A 20,005-nucleotide genomic window follows, 5' to 3' on the forward strand; every position below is an offset into this window, starting at 1 on the left:
ACACATTTACACATACGTTCCACACACATATATATATATATATATCTTTCTAGATTATAGATTTCGATTTTGTATGATTATTTATTTGCTTGCTTCTGTTCTTTAATAGAAAACAATCTTGTGTGAAAATAATTTTTGATTTGCTGTCCCTTTGGTAGAAAAAATCTTTCTTTAAAAAAAAATAAAATTCCCCCGTGATGACAGATAAAACTTAAGGCTTCACAGTTTCCCAGTTGTTCTTTTTGAAGTATTTACAAAAAATATGGAAAATTTCACGCTATATAACCTGCGCACTTTAGTTCGTGTATACAAATATATAGTTAGCTGATATACAATTTCATATTCATGCCCGACGTAAAAAACTTTCAAATATTTAGGAGAGTAGAAAGAGACAGCCTGCTCTCTCCATCTTCGTCTGCCCTTTGTTATTGTTCAAGAGATATCTTTTGCTAATACTTTTCTCAATCCACTTTTACTTCCCTAGGTATATATATGTGTAATATATATGCTAAGACATACACATTGAAAAAAATGCTCCAAAATATAACATTCAGTTTTGTGTTACTGCTTTTTGCTAGATTTCTTTTCCTTATCGTGATAATTGTGTTGTCTATTTCTAAATTATTTTCGTTTTTTCTTTACCATTCCTTGTATATAAATATTTTTAAGCTTTTCTCGGTTGTGGGTGTGTTAATTTTGGGGATTTTGCTGTTCTGTTGTTAGTTTGATTCCGTTTCAATGGCATTAAGGCAAAAATTTAAAGTGCAAGGGAAGGTGTGGCTTTACGCAATCACAACATATTATATGATAATGTCTTATAAGCGTGTTTTTTCAGAACAAGATCCAAATAAAATTTCTCTAGAAATAAAAAAAAATTTTTAATTTGGGAGAAGGGAGTGTGTGGGGGTGTGGCTTATGTTAGCTTATTGCACTATTACACTTTTTCTACGATGTTTTCTTTGCTTGCTACATAAATATCTAATTCAAATGGGTATTACACAGATACAACACTCCGTCGCCAGCGTTTTTATTTAATTTTACATGCTATTGGTTAATGTGTGGTGTGCAAACGCTCACATATTTGACATATAAGCACACTAATTTGATATATTTCTATTGATTTGATTTCTGCTTTGTTGCTTAATGTTCCGCTTTTGAAAGAAGAAGAAAGTATATCCAAGAGAAATTATTTCTGTTTTAGTTTTGGTCAAGAAAGGAGACATCTATCTGATTTCGTTTTATAATTTTTTCTTTGCCACATTAATTTTGGAAATCCTGCTTTTACATATTTCTAATTTATAATCTTCTTCTTCTTAGTTATAGGTATGTATATATATATATATATATTTAGAGATATATATATTTATAAAGCGTTACCCATTGGTGGTTTCTGTTTCAACAGCGCATTTGGTTTTGTTTTTTCCTGTTTTACATTTAACTGTGCTATTCTTGGTGTGTTCCTCTTCTTCTCAAGGTTTACTTTAAAGTAGTATAATTAGATATATAGTTTATATAGTATATATGCAGTTGATGGGCCTGTGTGTTGTGGGTTGTTGTGGGGTTATAAGCTGTTGTTGTTGTGGTTGAGTGCTGCTGTCGTTGCTGTTTCGTATTCATATAATTGGTCTTCCCTTGTTGTTGTTGGTTTATTGTTGGTGTTGCTAGCGTTTCTCCCGCGTTTTTGTTGTTGCTTTAAAATTATTCATTAAAAAATAATTTTTCTCTTCATTTTGTTGATTTTCAAAATCGATGCTAAGTGTTGGGCGGAACTGTTTGATAGCTTTTGTTTTTGTTTTTGTTTCTTTTTTTATCTTTCTTACAAAATTACAGCTTAATGACTTGGTTTTGTTGTTCGCTGCTGTTTTTGTATTCATTTTCAATGTGTGCGAAAGTGTGGAAAATACGCATGTTTTTCATCTGGCTTTAAAAAAGTGTTCTTCCTCTAGTTGTTACTTTCTCATAAGGTGGGAGCTGTTGCACACAATTCAGTTGTTGTTGTTGTTTTCGTTATTATTGTAGTTGTTTGTTGTTTGCTTATGGTTGTTGGGTTACTGTGCCGTTGTCCCAGCACTGAGCATCAGGAAATTGTAATTGCGATCCTTATCGGCCTGATGGAACCCTGCATAAAGTTTACAACCCGTATTAGTACTTATTCAACTTCTTACACATTACACTATTCACTGACTGATAATGCATTTCCAGAAATACTTGTGTGATAGTTGTTTCTTTGTTTGATAAACGTATAAATCCATTCCAGCAATGGAACTATACATAATTAATTGCAAGTGCCAGTCAGTGGATCTTAAGATGGATCGTGCGCATCCCCTTACCATTCGCCGACCCTCCGCCTGCTGGTACAGCAGCGGCCACAATGGTGGCACCGCCATTCAAAGCGCTGGCAGCTCCGCCCGCACCGCCATGGAATTTTAGGCCGACACTACGGGCACCCACTAAATGGGCGGTGGCCGTGGGCGTGATAATCTGCTGTAGTTGTTGTTGCGTGGGCGAAGACGAACTGGACGACGAACTGGAAGATGATGATGAGGAGGAGGATGAGGACGATGACGATGAGGACGATGATGAGGAGCCGCCTATAAACGAGGCCGACGACGAGACGCCACTGGACGAGGAGCTGGGCGACGGCGATGGAGTCGATGGCGTAGGCGAGCCACGTGTGATGGTGGCTCCAGTTGTTCCACCTATTCCCGATGGACTGCCCGCTGGGCTGCCGTTGTGGTGGTGGTGCAGCTGCTGTTTCTGCCCCGCCGTCGGTGAGATTGCCAGTATGTTGCCGTTGCTGCCATTGCCGTTTTTAATTGTCATGATGCCCATGGCCGGAGTCAGTGTGGTTGTTGCCCCTCCTGTGTGGTTGCCATTGTGTTTGCTGCTGGCTGCTGCGGTTGCTCCTGCTGGTGTGGCATTAGTTTTGTTTATCACAGTTGTAAGCTGCTGCTGGATAAAAACGATATATGCAATAAAAACATATAGATTGTGGTTTGCGGTGTTTATCTTTTCGAGAATGCAAACTGAATGATGCATTAACAAACATGTTCGTTTACGTATTTCGCACAGCATACGAAACAGCCGAACTGTATGACTTAATTTATTAAATGCATTTCACTGGTTCTCAAATCAATATTCAGTTTACATCCCCATCAGGCGGTGACATATTCATACCCCAGTGGCACAGGCGTTGCCTGCATCAAATAGAATTGTGGTTCCATTGCGACCACTGGCCGCCGTTGGTGGTGCTGGTGTGGCTGTTGTTGCCAGGCAAACTGCTGGAAAAAGAGAGAGAAAGCGTGAGATTAGCGTATGCATGTGGCGAGAATCGAATTTCGAATTTTATTGCAGTTGCAGATTGCATAACCCGAAGGTCGTTCGACCCTCAAGCGCATGCAAAACTTGATCTACATTCGACTGTGTAGCTCGATCTGATATCCGAGATCTGGGATGGAAAAAAATGGATAGAAGAGCTCTTACCTTTGTCGGCCTGTGGAATGCTTTGCTGATCGGTGGGTGGCGTTTCCCTCCTCAGACCCAACTGCTTCAGCCGCTTCTGCAGCTCAATCTTCTGCTTGGCCAGTTTCTCTACCATCGCCTCCTGCTCGCAATCATACTGAATCAAGTGCTGCAACAGAGAGGGTAACCATTAGTCAATGTCTTCTGCATTCAATCGTGGACACACTTACCTTAACATATTTGTGGGCCGTGTCGAGTATTGTCAAGTTGGATGTTTTCTTTCGGTCCTCGTCCCCCATGGGCAGCACCTTTTTAAGCAGGTCGTAGCACTCCTTCAGCTGGGCGCGCCGCTCCTTTTCCAGCTTGTTGTGCACCTCGCGAGTGCCCGCTCTGAAAGATATCATAAATTTGATTAAGTACAAATACAAACTACAAAAAGATGGCGATCTCACCCATTACTGTTGGAACTGGTGGTGCGCCTGCGTCCGCCGTGTCCCGTGTGTTGATGCGCCGATAGCTGAGATCCCGCCGCTGGCGCCGAGGAGGCAATACTCATGGCCACCGCTACTGCTCCCGCTCCACCGGCCGAGGATGCCGCAGAATCGATAGAGTCCGTGGGCAAGCCATAAACCACGCCGCCAATGGTACTCCTCATATAGCCGTAGTGCTGCTGAATTTGCAGATGGCTACCATGTTGCTGGTGCTGCGGATGATCCTGCTGATCCCTGGCTGCTGAAACATTGGACAGTGAGTAAGAGCGTGTCCGTGAGTTGCTGGTGTCCACTTTTCTAGTGGCAGCTGGCGGCGGTGTTAGGGAAATTTCCGCCGGTCGCAGACTACGCAATTGCTGCAGTGATTGCTGCTGCTGGCGTGGCCTTTGTAAATTCTGCATTAGCTTTTTGATCGTCGCTTCGGTGTAACCCACGCCCAGGGAATCGGCGGCGAACCCATTGGGATTCGTGGAATTCGTGGGAGTGGAATAAACTCCGTTGGCATCTGATACCACTAGAAATTTGGGCGGTATTTCGGCGATGGAGCCCAGTTTGTGCTTGGCAGGATTGGAGGCTGTTGCTGTTGATGCAGCAGCAGATGTCACTGTTGCGGGTGTTGCACTCGTTGTCGTTGCTGCTGCCGCTGCCAGCAGCATAAAGTCTGAGGAGGCGGGCGGGGAAGTGGTAATTGAGGGGGCGGTGCTTGTGGGGAGGGAGGTGGTGCTTGAGGCGGGTGTGACTGAATTTTCCATCAACTTTGTTAATATAGCTGGTGTTGTCGCTATTCTTGTTGTCGTTCTCCCCGCAGCACTGTGCTGTTGTTGTTGTGGGGGATGGGTATTGTTGTTGTTGATTGAGGAATTATCGTCCTCTATTAATGGCCGAAAAGTAAAGAAGAAATAGAAGAAAAACCAAAATAAAAGACAAATCAAAACAGAGAAAAATTGGGAGAGCGTCATGGGAAAATCAATGAAAATGAGTGAAAACAACCATGATAGAACTAAGAATGAAATCAGATGATTGCACCCATGCCAAAAAACCATTCCCCTTCCTAATTTGCTTAAAAACGATATGGAACAAAAACCTGATAATCAAATTTGATAAGAAAAAGAGTAAATTTGTAACACCTATTTTTTATATTTTAAAGTCGTTCCAATTTGTTGGGCACCAAAAGCGCATGTATGTTCAGAAATGATTTAACTCATTTTAAAATTTTTAAAATTCTAGGAAAATGGCATGTACTAAGTGAAGACTTGGGCTAAAATCAGAGCACAAAGCGGCGGAAAAAAGACAAAAGCGGTGTTTAATGAATGCAAATTTACTCGGGTTAAATACAAAAGACAACAACACTGAGCCAACAGCCAACAATCAACAATCAGGGGGCGATGAAGGTCCTTTGGTGGGTTAATTATATACGATTAAGTGCGGGAGTGTGGGTATACATATGTATGTTAGTGGGAGTATGTACTTGTGTGTTAGCGATGAATTAGTTACGCATTCGTGGAAAGTCCGATGCAAATTTCCACGAATCAGTTCCAAACACAATAGCAATCTAGTTTATTATGCATTATTAACGTTTGTTGTTGCTCTTTTCCTATGGTGGTTGTTGTTTTCATACTAGGTGGTTGGGTGAAGTGGGCTGAGCCACTGAATTGAAATTAAGGGTATAATATCTAGTTATAACCATTGAGTGCCAGCCCCATATAAAAAGTATACCCATTTTGCAACTTAGTTCGATTTAAAACAAATACAATTTGAACAAGATATGGGAAAAAAGGCTACATTTTTCCACCCGTTTGGCGTAGCATACTTTTCAGGTACTTTCCGCATAAATGCCAAACAGATTATGACCGCCCCCCTTTTCTCACTCTTTCTCTCTCTCTCTCTGTGCAGTTGCGTGTGCTTTCATTTTACTTTGTACTCTATGCACATGTATTCTCCCATTTGTTGCCATATTATTTAACGCCCACATCACGGTGCCACGTGACGAAAGCACACGTGGCTGCAGCAACAACATCGGTGGCACTCTTATTAACCCACTGTATCACCACACTCGACCATTTACGTTTACACAGAGAGAAAAATTGCTTGCCTAAGGTCAAAAAGGAATCCATTATATTCATATAAAATAAAGATTCATTTCATTTCATAACAATAACTGGCACTTATTGTTTAACCATGGTAAGTGGTGCAAGTTTGATATCAATCTGCCTACAATCAATATTTCGTTATGTGTACCATAGCCATAATGACGATACATCCACTTCTTTTTGGGTGTTTGAGATTGCTGCTGTAAGTGCAGCAAACTTTGCAAAGCACTCAATTGTTCCAGCAAGTCGGCCGTAAATTGATTTTTCTGCCGTTTCGATGCGGTAATATGTAAGTTGTCGACTGGTTGCGACGACATCGTTTTGGTGGCAGGAAAATCGAGTGAAAACGCAGTTTTCCCGTTCGCTAATCAACGACAACTGAGCTGAGTGGAAAAAAATGAAGCAGAGAAGAACAAGTCTGGGACCAGCAAAATTAAAGCATCAAAATCGAAGAACCGCCGGAAATTTGCATTTACCAGATAATGCAAATCAAATGGAAAACAGAGAACGTTGTTTGCATATTACCATGAATACGGAGCTACTGCAAGATAAACTTTTGCATTTAAGGTCTTTTGTTGCATTGCGCTCTTTTCGGCGCAATTAAGAAGTGGCCAACAGCATTCCAATCAATTTTTTTAGTTAATCAAGTGATTTATTTGTGTATATTGCCTCGAAAATCATACTTTTTCGGCACAATTAATTACAAAAAGTCTCTCTTTGCATACAAATATTTCACAACTCCCCAATTCCCCATTTATAATTTTAGAAAAAGTTATCAGAAACAATACAAAAATATATATATATAAAAAAACAAGGAAAAAAAAACAGAAACCGGAACTAGGAAACGAGGAGACGCCGAAGAGAGAGGACAAACAACATAGGCAGCTGTCTAAATATTACACATGCAACGCCAAAAGACACGACGTACAAAATAATAAAATTTGTAAGTGTGATGAAAACAAAAAACATATAAGCCTTAAAGAAAGGCCGAAAAATATTAAGAAATGGGCACGGAAAAAAGCAAACCGAAAACAAAAACAACAATAACATGAAATGCGTACAAAGTTCATTGACTTTGCTTTACACCAAGCAGCCGGAAGAGAGTCTCAGTGGAAGAGAGAGAGACTGAAGAGAAATTAGCTCAAAGAGAGACGGCTCACGTGGAACTCTCTTCTTTTGCGCGGACTTATGACTAAGGCAAAAGAGAGAACCAGCACATGACGTGACCCCAAACAACAACAACAGCAACAAGTACAAGCGTACGTGCGAAAAAATACGAACGAAGCGCATGACAAAAGCGAAAAAAGACAAAGAAAAAAAAACAGCGCAAAAAAAATGTAAAAAAGTAGTCAAGATGAACAACAACAAACTACACACATGTTGACAAAAAAGCGAAAACCCAAAAATCGAAATGAGCACAGCAAAAGGCAAAAGAAAACAAAATACAGAAATTCAAAACACAGTGGACCTCTTTTGGCACATCAATTATTATTATAACACAATTTCTCCCCTATATTTTTATTTTTCTCTCTAATTCTTTACATTTCAATTTCGTTCCCAATTCCATCTATTTTGATTTCAAAGATATGTAATGTATCTTTAAGTCATCATAAATTTAGTAGTTAATATACAATTGAAACTTGGGAATTTGTCTAATTTTATATCTTTAACTCTTTTTGATTTTAAATATTTTCACTGTATTTTTGACGTTGCAAATTTTGTTTCCAATAGTCAAGGCAATAAAAACAAAGAAGAGAGGGAAAAACAAAAACGCAGCATGACAATTTAGCACATGCCAATTGGCAGCGAAGCCAGCAGCGACGCTTACGTCGCAGCTAGCAGCGAGCTAAAAATATAACAGTACCTGCTGCTTGCCACGCTTGCAACCTGTGCCAAAATGCGAGCGCAGGAGAGAGAGAGAGAGCGAGAGAGAGAAAAGAGAACCGTGTTGTTGCTGTCTTTTGGGGATTTTTATTTAATTTTAACTTTTTTTTGGTACAGTGCACGCCCACGCAAAATGCAGTCAACGTCGCAAACAAGGTCAAAACAAGTTTAAATGCAGCAAAAGCAAATGAAGAAAGAGAGCAGAAACGGTTTCGTTTGGTAAAGGCGACCAAAGTGTCTGGTTCGAAATATGATCAAGTGCTCCTCTGTCTAGTGGCTGTTGTTTCTTTTCAAATAGCTCAATATAAATATTAGTTTAAATGTCTATAAGCTTGCATACCATAGGTGTCTGTAATGTGTTCTATGTAAAATTACTCTATATTTATATATGTATGTTTGTAAAAATGTACATGTGCACAAATTTATTAGAGGTTATCGCCTGCGATCGACCATTTGGCTACACTTTCCTATTATTATCAATGAAGTTCAAAATTGAGCAACGTTATCTGTGATATTTTTATCACCAATATTTCAAATACTTGTACACTAGCATTCACATGTATGCAAAGTGCCATTTAGAATTAAGTTAAGTTAGTTACTTTAAAGCTAGTAGTAAGTTCTATATTTATGGAAACTTTTGTCGCCTGACGAGAGAGCCCAACAACAGTTAACATTGAAGCTGAGCAGCTGTTGGTGTTGCACCAGAGAACAGTGTTAGACGATGCTCGCACAGCAGTGGGCAGGAAAGTAGTAACACCTTGCCCTGGCACTCTGAGCTCGGGTGAATGTGATGTTGATGAGTGATACAAATAGGTTGTTTGATACTTTTTTTTAGTAGGTCGGAGTTTTCCAAACCAATTGTTTTCCAATTAGTTTCAGAAATTTTATTTTACGACAAGTTGTCCACCGAAAGGGCGCCAATTGTGTGAGAAAAACTTCGACTTGAGTTCTGAGATTCGTGAAGGTTCGGGCTTGTGGGGAAGGATGTTGGGGGTCATAGGTCAAAGTGGAGGGACTTACCCGAGACGTGGGAGCGACCTTCGCTGTGCCCATTGGCAACTCCGGCGGCGGTAAACTCGTAATCGTGGGCAGTAGCGGCGGCTGCTAATTGACTGCGCGGACTGCTGTGACCGTTGCTCAGACCGTTTCCGTTCGCATTGGCGCTAACGTTAGAGTTGGCGCTCGCGTTACCGACGCCGGCGATACCGTTGCCATTTCCGTTCGTGTACGGTGGCGTTGCAATAATCCCGTTACTGCTGCTATTTCTGTTGTGCTGGCTGCAATTGTTGTTGTTGATAATGGAGATGCTCTTGCAGTGGACCGACTGCTGCTGCTGTTGAGGCAGTGCCACGCCCACGCCAAGGACGCTGCCGACGCCTCCCGCCTGCGGGATGGCATGCTGTTCGAGAAATTGAGCCGCCTGGAGGAGCGCCCCAATGCCCCCGATCGCTGACATAGCATACACAAACTACCGCACTCCTCTTCTCGCACACACACAGACGCACACGGAAACACACGCACGCAACAAGGACGACGAACACGTAGCACAAGAAATATATATATTTTGGAGAAAAACACCAATATCGTACACCACAACGAAAAAGGACGACACCGACAGATACACGCGAGAAATCGGAAGCTTTAAGTCGCGACACTTTTACAGTTATTGTTGAAGTAGTTGTTGAATCGGTGTTGTGAATTATTCCAGTTCTTTGTTTTTGTACAAATTTTGCTTAAATGATTGTTGAAAGTACTTGAAAGTGATTTTGGTTACAGATGTTGTTTAAAAAGTGGTTGCTGATTGCGATTCCTTGATTTTAACGTTGATGGCTATTGTTGCTTCGAAGTTTCTGAGTTTCTTGCCGCTTTAAATGTTGATTGTTCGGTGGTTCTAGCTTTCTGTTGCTTATGATTTCGGCTTTTTGTTTTATAGTTGATTTGGCTGAAATGATTGAAAAATTCGTAGTTTATATTACTTTTTTCTGAAAACTAAGTACTCGTACAAAATTTATATTTTATTTTTTAAATTAACAAGCCCTAATTGGCAGGAAAATTACGCGTATTTCGAAAACCTAATACTAATATTATTTAGCACATAACGCCACACACAAAAAGGTCAATTAATAAGGTTGGCTTATTTCTATAGTTGGTAATAAGTTCGAATTGGTCGACTCCAAGACCGCTTAGTTTATTTGCTTATTCTTTCCACTCTGCCACCAGCTGAGCAGCGCTGCCAGCGTCGACGTCAGCAGCTGTTGCGTTTGCGCTAATTGTGCACAGCTGCGTGGCAACAATAAAGACAAAAACACCGAACAAAATAGCAAATAAAAAGAGAGAGACAGTGAGGAAGAGAGAGCACCAACCAACAAGTTGCAGTCAACAGAAAAGGAACGGCTATTGAGGGACACAAACGAGAAACACAGAAACAGTGTGCCCTCCCAACGGTGTGCCAGTATTTCGTTTTTAATAAGGCGTTCCCCACAATTTTTAAATGAATCCCACTATTACGAACATGTACAATTGCACAATACTATTGACGTCGCAGGGTCTAAACTCACATTAAATTTACAACATAGCAGAGTGTTCACCGTAGATGGCGAGACGAAATAATATAGCAAGGAAAATAAAAGAAAGATTGGCGCGTGCGCGCAGGCTTCTTGTCCTCCTTCTCCTTTTCCGTCACCCGGTCCCTTTTCCTCACCCCATCCCTTAACCCCTCTTTCTATTTCCCATTTTTCATCTTTCGTCAGCTGCTGGTTTTCCATGTGCGCGTACGTGTGTGTATGGGGCATTCAACTGAGCGGCGAAAAGCGTTGAGAAAATAATGTTACATTGTGTTTATTGTTGTTGTCATAATTTTCATAAAAGGTCAAGGGTCGCGCGTGAGAAAGAGAACGCTATAAAGCATTGCAGCCGGCTTTATTGCATTTTTGACTTTGCAGCTGCTCTCTCTTCCGAACTCCCTATCAACCTCTCCCTCTCTGAAGAGAGAAAAGCAAAAAAAATAGTCTATAATTGGAGAGAGCTTTGCGACTGACCGAAAGTCCTGTGAATGACGCTGCCTTGACATTAAGCGCGCTTTAAATGGCCGTAACACCCCCGACTCGCATCACCCACTCCGTTTCCACCCACCCAAATTCACACGCCTCATTATCTTGATAAGCAAAAATATAATAGAGATAGATTTTTGATGGCATCCAACGTTTTTCCACAATCTGAAGATAAAATGATCCCCAGCCAAGTGAGTAATTTACCATTTTTATTAAATATCAAAAATGGTTATAATCTATTCCCAGCGTAAATTGTTTTGTTTTGCGGGGGTGACATGGCTCATTGTCAACTAAGGTAAGAGCAAAAACACCAACAGTGAAGAGAGCGGAGGATGAGAAATGGGTGAGAAAGCCTGTGGCGCGTGGCAAATTCTATTAAATATTCAAATTGAAATTGCTTTAAGCGCCCCAAAGAACGAACAGGAAAAAAAATCGCAGTAATTGACTGCGACACCCACGCAACCTCAAACTGCACAACTTTTTCCTGAACCCAAACAATTTATGTATGCATGCACATATCGATATACATATGTACATAACACACGTACTATATAGTTATATTGTACCTGAAACCTAAGGCAGAAAACCACCCAAAAACGGAAGAACAGAATGGGCAGCGGGGGGGATAAAAATTCCACCCCAGGGCTCGCAGTTCGAGGGCTAAGGGTCGTCACCGTATTTTCGAAAATACCTTATAGGGTATACTATATGGCACGTTGTCAGGCTTTCTTCGCCAGCTTTCTTGGCCAAGCGTGTGAAAGGAAGCAAAGACAGTAGAGCCTGCCTAACACGACTAAACACAGGGTGGATGGAAAGAAAAAATGTACATATAACAGGCGTTCTACTTCGCATTGGTCATTTAAGTTGAATTTTTAATGCAATGTTTTGCAATGATTACAACCAAAAACAAGCAGTTACATTACAATAATAATTTGTTTTCACGGATATTGCGATTCTTAGCATCAGAAAGATCCATTTTATGGAGGTTCTGCTGTGCGCGTAAGAATCGAAACGGAATGTGCGGAAATCAAAGGGAAACCTTTGTGGGACAAAACCGGAACAGGACTCGAAAGAGGGGTTGATGCACACACGAGAGGTGATTGAGATTCCCCATCCAATAATCACATTAAACACTAAAATGAAACTCAAAAGTCAAAATGCAAAAGTTGATAGAGAAAGAATAAGCGAACAATTTAATGGAACATTTTGCGGTTGATTTGACCAAAGCAAAGAGAGTTCTGTAATCTGAGAAAAAGGTTTCGGGGAAACTTAATCCTTTTTGGGCAATTTCAGGAACGGATACCTGACCTGATGATTAATCCATGTATTTTTTACTCAAAAAAGTAAAAAGAACAAGGGCGCTTTTCAATAATACACTTAACTCAGGACAAACAATAAATATAAATTGTACAGACGGAAACTACAAAATAAAATGAAATAAAAGCCCTCCTCGAAAAACAGGCAAAAAAAAGTAGAATCCAAAAGAAGGAAGCAACAGACAACAATAACAACAGAAAGTTCTTGCTTCGTTGTGATTTTGAAAGCTCTCTTTCCTTGGCGTTTCTCCTCTCGTTCTCTTATGGCACTCTCCCCCACTTTACGCACTTTCTTTGCATTTCCTTTGCGCTGGCGGTTTTCGTCATGTGTTTTTGTTGCTAATTTTGAAATGAAGAGTGATGAAGCGGGCAAAAAATCAAGAAAAAATTCGTTTTTGCCGTTTAAAAATAGAAAACGAAAATCTCTGGTTTTTGCAAATTATATTTCTTTATATTTTTTCACTTTCTATAACATTTATTGGAGTTTTTTTTCTTCAAAACTAAATTTTTACATAAAATGAAATGTTTATAGTATTTTGGTCAATTAAGAACAAAAATCCAATAAGAGAATATGCATGGTGGTTGGGCTTATTGAACAAACGCATCATTTCTTGTTGCCCATGAAAAATAAAACATTAATTTGAAAACAATTTATGAAATTTTTTTTTAAATTCAACTCGACACAGACATACACACAATTAAATAAAAAAGCAGACGACTCTATCACTTATACCCATACAATACTATTATTTTATGTTTTTTTTTCTTGTATTTTCAGATACTTTGTAAACTTTTGGCATGCACTTAGCACAAACTTCGTTGACAACTTAAAAAAAAATATGCGTACTTTTTGTTTCCTTTTTTTTTAAAATAACTATTTAAGTTTTTTAAACTGACGCAACTTTCAGAGTGTGACGTCTGCGGCGACGGCGACAGCGACGCGCACGCTACGGCAAAAAAACGTAAAATGAAATGGGATGAACGGAACGCCAAGCGAACGGCTGTAAATGCCAAGGCAGCAGAAGGAGAGCGCTAGAGTAGGACGGCGTAAGAGAGCTCCCCACTGAAAGAGAGCCCAATGAGAGCCACAATTATTGACTGCGATTGTGTGTGTGGGCGAATGGCGTGGCTAGCGGGCTCAAGAAAAAAGCACGCGCTCCACTGTAAAATTCTTCTTGTTTTTGTTATTTATGTGTGCATGGCAGATGGTGTGGAGAGAAAATAAATAAAACACAAAAGCGAAAGAAAACCCCACCCTCTCTCCTTCAAACACACACACACGCTCGAAAAGGGCACATGCTAAAAACAAAGCCAAAGCAAAACAACATCAAAAATAAAAAGCTGAAGAACGGGTCTCTCAAAGAAGAGAAACGTCTAAACAAAAAGTACACAGTTGCAAACTATGTATATAGACTACACAAGAAGAAAACTGTATTTGGTGTGACAAGCCAAACCCAGGTTTCAAATTAAATTTAATCTACGTACGGGCAATATCGGTTGCATATAAACAAAAACAAACAACCACACACTCTGGTGGGGCGATAAAGACAACAAAAAAAAAGAACTTGAATTCAAAGCAAATGAGGGCAAATTAAAAACACACAAAAGCAAACAAAGCCAAATTAAGTTAAGCGAAGGAAAAAACAAACAGTTGAGAAAATGGATGAAAATGTAAGAACAAAGACAGAGGGGTAAATTTATGCAACAATAATGGAAAAGTCTATAGATAGCAAATAAATAAAAGCGAAATTCAAAAGCAAAAAATAGCAAAGCAACAAAAAGTTCACCATGAAATTCTGAGACAAAGCAAATGAAAGACAAAACAACACACACACACACTTGCAGAAAACTTTTCGTTTCGTACTTTAAACCTAAATATTACGCTCACTATTTACCGTTAGAATTATTAACCACTCTACTGGTGCTGCTACTTTTTTCTTCTTCTACTTGTTTCTGCTTCTTCGTTTGTGATTGCACTTAAACGTGAAAAAAATAAAGGCAAGCTGAGGTTTCTTTTGTTAATTTTTTTAGCTTTTTTTTGTTTCGGTTTCGGATTTTGCTTTTTTTTTGTGTTTCCTAATTCTCGTATCTTATTTATTGTTTCTTGTGATCCTACCCGACGAATGCAATGACAGAAGCAAACTAAATGCGGCCGCCGCTCAAATTTAACTTTAACTTTGCCAGCCCGACTGCGCTGCCTCTGCCGCGGTCGGTGCCGGCGTCGCAGTCGCAGCATTCGCAAGGCAATAACAAAAGCAATGGCAAAACGCACACACGAGTGCAGCCATAAGAGAGCTCGACGGGCGAGAGTAAAGACGCAAAGAGAGTGGCGTGAAGAGAACGCACGTGACGCGTTGCAAGTACAGCAGCGGACACGGCAATAGCCACACACAACGCAAATAAACCCGTCTTACACTCAAATTCTCTCAAGTCATACTTATATATAAGGGCAACTGCATGTTTTATATGTATGACTTTAAAATGGCTTATACAGTTTTATTGGCTCACAGTATAAATAATACTGTTGAAAAAAAAAGGTAAATATTTACGTGACAATAACTGTCGGCTGCTTTGTTGTCCAAATTCTGGTGTTGTTGTGTCTGTTTGTCCGTTTATTGCTGTTGCTTTTTATGCGCTTGTGCATAGCGAAACAGGAAGAAAATAACAATAATAACAACAGCGCAGTGTAATTGTCACTGTTGTCAATTTAGATTTTTTCCCGTCAATTCTGGCTTCTTCTAAATCAAATTACGGAAAGTACATATGACTATAAAAAACAGATCGTAAGAACTTGCAGATATTTTTCTTAACAAAAATTTTAAAAAACTACATTTTTTATAGGGTTTTTCCAAGCTCAGATACCCAAAAACTTTAGGGTGAACCAAAACAGGCTAAATGTATGATGAAATTATTTTTATTAAGAATATAATTTTGTATTAATAGTGCATCTGGATCCATGCAGAAGTGAATTTAATAATAATTAATTATTGGTTCTTGTATACATACAAAATCTTTTTTTTTGGGATCGCCCTAAGATGCTGCGAAGGCTCTCTTCTTCATCTACGCTCTCCTGGGCTCCACGTTCTCTTTCGCATTCTCATTGTGATTCTCATTCGTATTTGCTGCTGTTGCTGCGTCATTGTTTCGTCCATTGCAACTTTTCCGCTGCTTCCTACCCCCTCAAGCACACCTTGTACACTCTATCCGCCCCTGCACCATCTCTTTTACCCCATCCTCTGTCGCAGTCGACGTTCATGCACATATGTACACATACAGTGAACATTGCTTAAAACCAAATCAACCTGTAGCTCAAGAACTATGTTCTTAAACATAACAACGGCTTCGATAACGACGAAAGCGGGCTATGGCTACGTGTACTAAGTCTCATTCTGGGCAGCTTTTAGTCATCAGGGTAGGATATGCCCCACTCTAACCCCATTATCGATATCATCTCTTTTTTCTGAGCGATGTGTGTACTGTAGTTTCGTGGGCTGCCAAACTGTTTACTCGCTCATGTTGCTGTCGGTGGTGGTGTGCTGATGTTGCTGGTGTGTTTTGTTGAGACTTTTGTTATTGTTATGATGCGTCGACGTCGGCGATTTCGAAACGTGCTGGCATTTGTGTGGAACGGAACTTGTTTTGATCTGCATGGCCAGCTATCTCTTGTTGTCCAAAAAACGCTGCGCCCCGGGCAAAAGTTGCAGCGTGCCACAGCAGCAACATCGCTGCTTGTTTGTTTTCATAATTTCCCACTTTTCCCTTCTGGAAGAGGCTGTGCTGGAAGGGGGAGGGGGGTAAGGGTTGGAGAGGGGCGATGGGTTGGGCGGGACAGCATCATTGTTGCCTTCGCAGCAGCAACAACCACAACAATTGCCGAGGGTTCATTGCACTATTTTGGATCTCTGCGTTTGCCTTCCCTCCCATTTCCCTCCTCCCTTGTTTATCAGCCCTTCCTGTGTCCGTGCTTTATCATCTACGCTTTGCTTTGGCTTTTGGTCAACACGCATTTCTAGGTCAAAATTTACAATTTCGGATTTTGTTTTTCTTTCCAGTCCTCGGGAGAACATTAAAAAAAAACAGTTTTTGGAATCCCATTAGAATTTTAAGTGCTTAAATAATTGTTGAATCTCTTTAACCCCAAAACTTTTTGCGAGCTACTCATTTAAAGAGTACTTTAGGTTTGAAAACTTTTGTAAACCTAAAATTTCAAAACCTACCACTACAAAAAACCCACCACACCGAAACCTGTTACTACGAAACCCACCAAGCCTGTCCCACGAAGTGCTAAATGAGATTAAGAATCTACATTTGTAGATTAATGAATCTGCGAAGATCCTTAAGCATAATAAACATGTATGATTTTGTTAGATATTTAGAAATTCACCAATATTTTTAAGCAGTAGTTATTGACACTCCAGAAGAACTCTTTTTGTTACCGTTTTCTGATTTAATTCAACTGGATTCACTTGGACTAGGACAACCAAAGGTCCAAAAACTTGTTTTGCTCGCTCTGAATTTTTTTCTTTAGCACTTCTTTGGGAATTCTTCTCATCCCTCTTGAATTCTTCTCAAATCTGCCTCCGTTGATTCGACTCACTGGTGTTTCTTGATTCCTTCAGAAGCTACGAAGACGGAAAAAAGGAGGCGCAAAGGACATAAGCAATGGAGGGCTGAAAAAAGGGAAGGGGCAGGTGCAATGCAAAAAAGAAAAAGTTCAAAGTGCATGACGTCGCGAAACGAAAATCAAGTCCAAAGAGGAAGAGGAGGAGAGAAAGGCGAGACAAGCTCTAATTGGAGTTCGATACGCACACAAACACGTACTGACGCAAAGGAGAAGCAGAGGGAAAAGCAGCGTGGGCGATTTGACGAAGGGAGAGAGCTTGCGAAAAAGAACCCCGGGTGAGCAGAGAAATAGAGCGAGAGAGACTTAACAGGATGACGAAAGAGAGCCTAAAACGAAAGGAAAATGCGACGCAAAAAAATAAGGCGCAGGTGCGATGCCAGGATGCTATAATGTTAGTGTGTGTGCGTAAGCAGCAGAAGGTGGGGAAAATCAGAGCAACACCAACAACAAAATTAAATAGAATATTTAGATTAGCTCTTTTAAATGAATACAACTTATCAGCATCACCTTTTTTAATGAACGACTTTGTATCCATAGAAATTCAAAGCGGAACTATCATTGTTCATATACCGATGTTTTGGGGTTATATGTACATACATAAGTTATAAGGCAATGGCCTTAAAACGCAAGTTTGAACATTTTCGACTTGTTTTTAAATCAGTATAAAGGGTATCAGGAGAAGTGAAGAGCAAAACAAGCTGCAAGTGGAAAAAACCGGAAGGCAAACGGTCGAAAGCGACGGCGCAGCAAGCGAAGAGAACGAAGGGAAGCGCAAAGCAGAGCAAAAACCGGGCTCAAAGGAGCGAAAGAGAAGGCGAGAAAACAAGTGAATGAAAACCGGAGAGTCGGTCTAATGAAAACAACAATAACAGTGCAACAATTTGTTGCCGCAACATGTTGACACAAAGAGAAGCACAGAAAGGGAGAGAACGAGAAAGAGAGAGAAAGCTGTCCTGTCATTCACGACAAACATTTCCCACCACCCACCACCGATTAAGACCAAAAATTAAAATATATAATTATTGACATACCAAGTAAAACATATTTGGTTTATATTATAAGTTGACAGAGTTTCTTGTAACAATGAATTATTTAATCTTTTTTTTTTACTATATGAAAAGTTTTAAAGTTTTTAACACTGGTTTAATTTTCCTGGTATTTTTTAAAATACAACTGTACACAAGAGTTTCGCCGAACTTCATAGAACCCGCAACATTCCTCCCCCCTCCTTACCTCTTAGCCCTTGTGTGTCAAACAAATCACACAAAAATGCGTGCCAAAAACCGTTTCACTAAAAACAAAAAGTAAATAAAGTAAGCGGCTGCACAACGTGGCGTATGAGTAATGCAACCCTCCTCTCTCTTTTTTCGCCCTTTCGTATAGCGCCCATGTATGTTTGTCTGTACATATGTATATATGTATGTATGTACACAAACCCAACAAATGCAGGCGAAACAAGTGCCAGGTTACGATGCAAGTGTTTTTACTTCTGGCATTCCAGAAAATTTCAATTATTAAACAAAAAGCAAGAGCAAATAAGAAGGGGGGTTGACGACTAGAGTGACAGAAAGGTAGCCCAAAGCGTACTAAAAACCCTTATACCCTTTCAAAGGGGAAACCATGAAAAAGTTTATTCGACAGCCTTATGTATGTACAAATAGTTACAAAATATATTTATAAGATTCTGTCGGATTTCACGACATATATTACGAAAATTTGTTAGGAGCAAAGAGCACTTGTGGAAAATTTTCTATTGGAGCGTTTTTTTGTTTGTATTGGTAGCTTAAATGAAAAAGAAGTGTATCTGGAAATAAGCTTACCCAGCTCATTGCAACCAAAAGGCGAAAATAAAGCAAACTGGCAGGAAGAGTCGTCTTCAAATTGGCTGCTCTTCTGCTTCTTCTTTATCTTCCGACAGCTGTAATGCGGAAAAGAGACGGCGAATGAGTGAGTGCACATGAAATATTCACAAGTGAAAACAAACACAAAAAACAGGAGTAACCAAACACTTTTGATAACCCCCGAAGGCGACAGCTGGTTGCAAGTCCTAACCCACCTCTTCATGCTGCAAAAAAAAAAACAGGGAAATGAAATCTAAATTGAAGAAGCCAACAAAGCAGCCAAAAAAAACAGCTGAAACCCCGCAAATCCTGCCTGAAAAAAGTTTTCAGCAACAAAGCGGTGGGCCGGAAAAAAGGGTGTCAAAGGGTTAAACATCAATCAGATGTGAGAGCTTCGTAATCGCGCCCATAAATCAAGAGGAACGCGAAAATTCCAACGAATTTCTCGATTTAATCTTAAAGTTACAACACAAAAGATAAGATAATACATACATCTCTCTAATTATCTTCTATCTGTGAGAACATAACGGAATAAGGGTAATCATATTGCAGCAGCATATTGCATTCCTTATAAAATATTTTTCAATTCGGCTTTCAGAACTTACTTCTGAATTCATTGGGCTAAAAAAACAGAGTGTAGTGTCATTTTCCGGGGATTATTCGCTGGCGAAAAAACCTTCAAATTGTTCCTACAGTGCGACGTTCAATTGAATGCAACGAATATCGCATGAACTTGACAGGTCAACTTATTCGCCCTCTCTTTTCAACACGTAGCCCCGTCTCGCTCTGCCCCAGTGCGTTGGTGTCTTAATGTGTGTGTGTGTGAATGCAGTTTTCGAGACTATATATAGCCGCTTGATTGACGGACTGACTGACTGATTGCCCAGCCACTAAGCCCTGACTCTGACTCTCCCGACTTTGATTATATGGGCTTGCCCCATCATCAATGTCTGATTGTTGTTGCTCACGTGTTGTTGTGCCTTCGGTACTATGCGGGCCTACGGCACAGTGGGCCCGACAGCCCACTGTAGTGGACTTTTTTGTTATCTTTTTAAAATACAGCAGGTACGACTTGATTTATAAAGCTACAGGAACATGTATAAATCTGATTGTTTGACATTAGTTAGTATAGTTGTTAGCATGAATAATTTGCTGGCGATTCACATGAATTCGATCCATTGTACTTGTTATTTAGCTGTTGTGGCGTTCACCCCTTTCATTGCACACCATCACATTGGCGAATGCAA

At 40.1% G+C, this 20,005-nt stretch overlaps 1 protein-coding gene across 9 annotated transcripts in view; it reads right to left on the reverse strand.

Annotated features, from left to right (window-relative positions):
• Positions 1-988: 988 nt before the first annotated feature.
• The window catches only part of LOC120455245 (mucin-5AC), a 29,505-nt gene continuing 10,488 nt past the window's right edge, over positions 989-20,005 (reverse strand). Inside the window, exons 2-9 of one of the 9 annotated variants that reach the window (XM_039641232.2) lie at positions 18,738-18,835; positions 8,948-9,869; positions 3,915-4,824; positions 3,693-3,852; positions 3,484-3,631; positions 3,178-3,281; positions 2,331-2,952; positions 989-2,119 (exon numbers count right to left, since the gene is read on the reverse strand). In XM_039641232.2, coding sequence (XP_039497166.1) covers positions 2,049-2,119; positions 2,331-2,952; positions 3,178-3,281; positions 3,484-3,631; positions 3,693-3,852; positions 3,915-4,824; positions 8,948-9,383 — 2,451 coding nt within the window. In that variant the 5' untranslated portion in view covers positions 9,384-9,869; positions 18,738-18,835 and the 3' untranslated portion in view covers positions 989-2,048. Of the gene's footprint in view, positions 2,120-2,330; positions 2,953-3,177; positions 3,282-3,483; positions 3,632-3,692; positions 3,853-3,914; positions 4,825-8,947; positions 9,870-13,140; positions 13,265-14,188; positions 14,429-18,737; positions 18,836-20,005 lie in introns of those variants that run through there. The other 8 variants (XM_039641234.1, XM_039641236.1, XM_039641235.1 and 5 more) reach the window with 8 other exon arrangements.

Source organism: Drosophila santomea, chromosome X (genome assembly GCF_016746245.2).
Source record: "Drosophila santomea strain STO CAGO 1482 chromosome X, Prin_Dsan_1.1, whole genome shotgun sequence".
NCBI lineage: Eukaryota > Metazoa > Arthropoda > Insecta > Diptera > Drosophilidae > Drosophila > Drosophila santomea.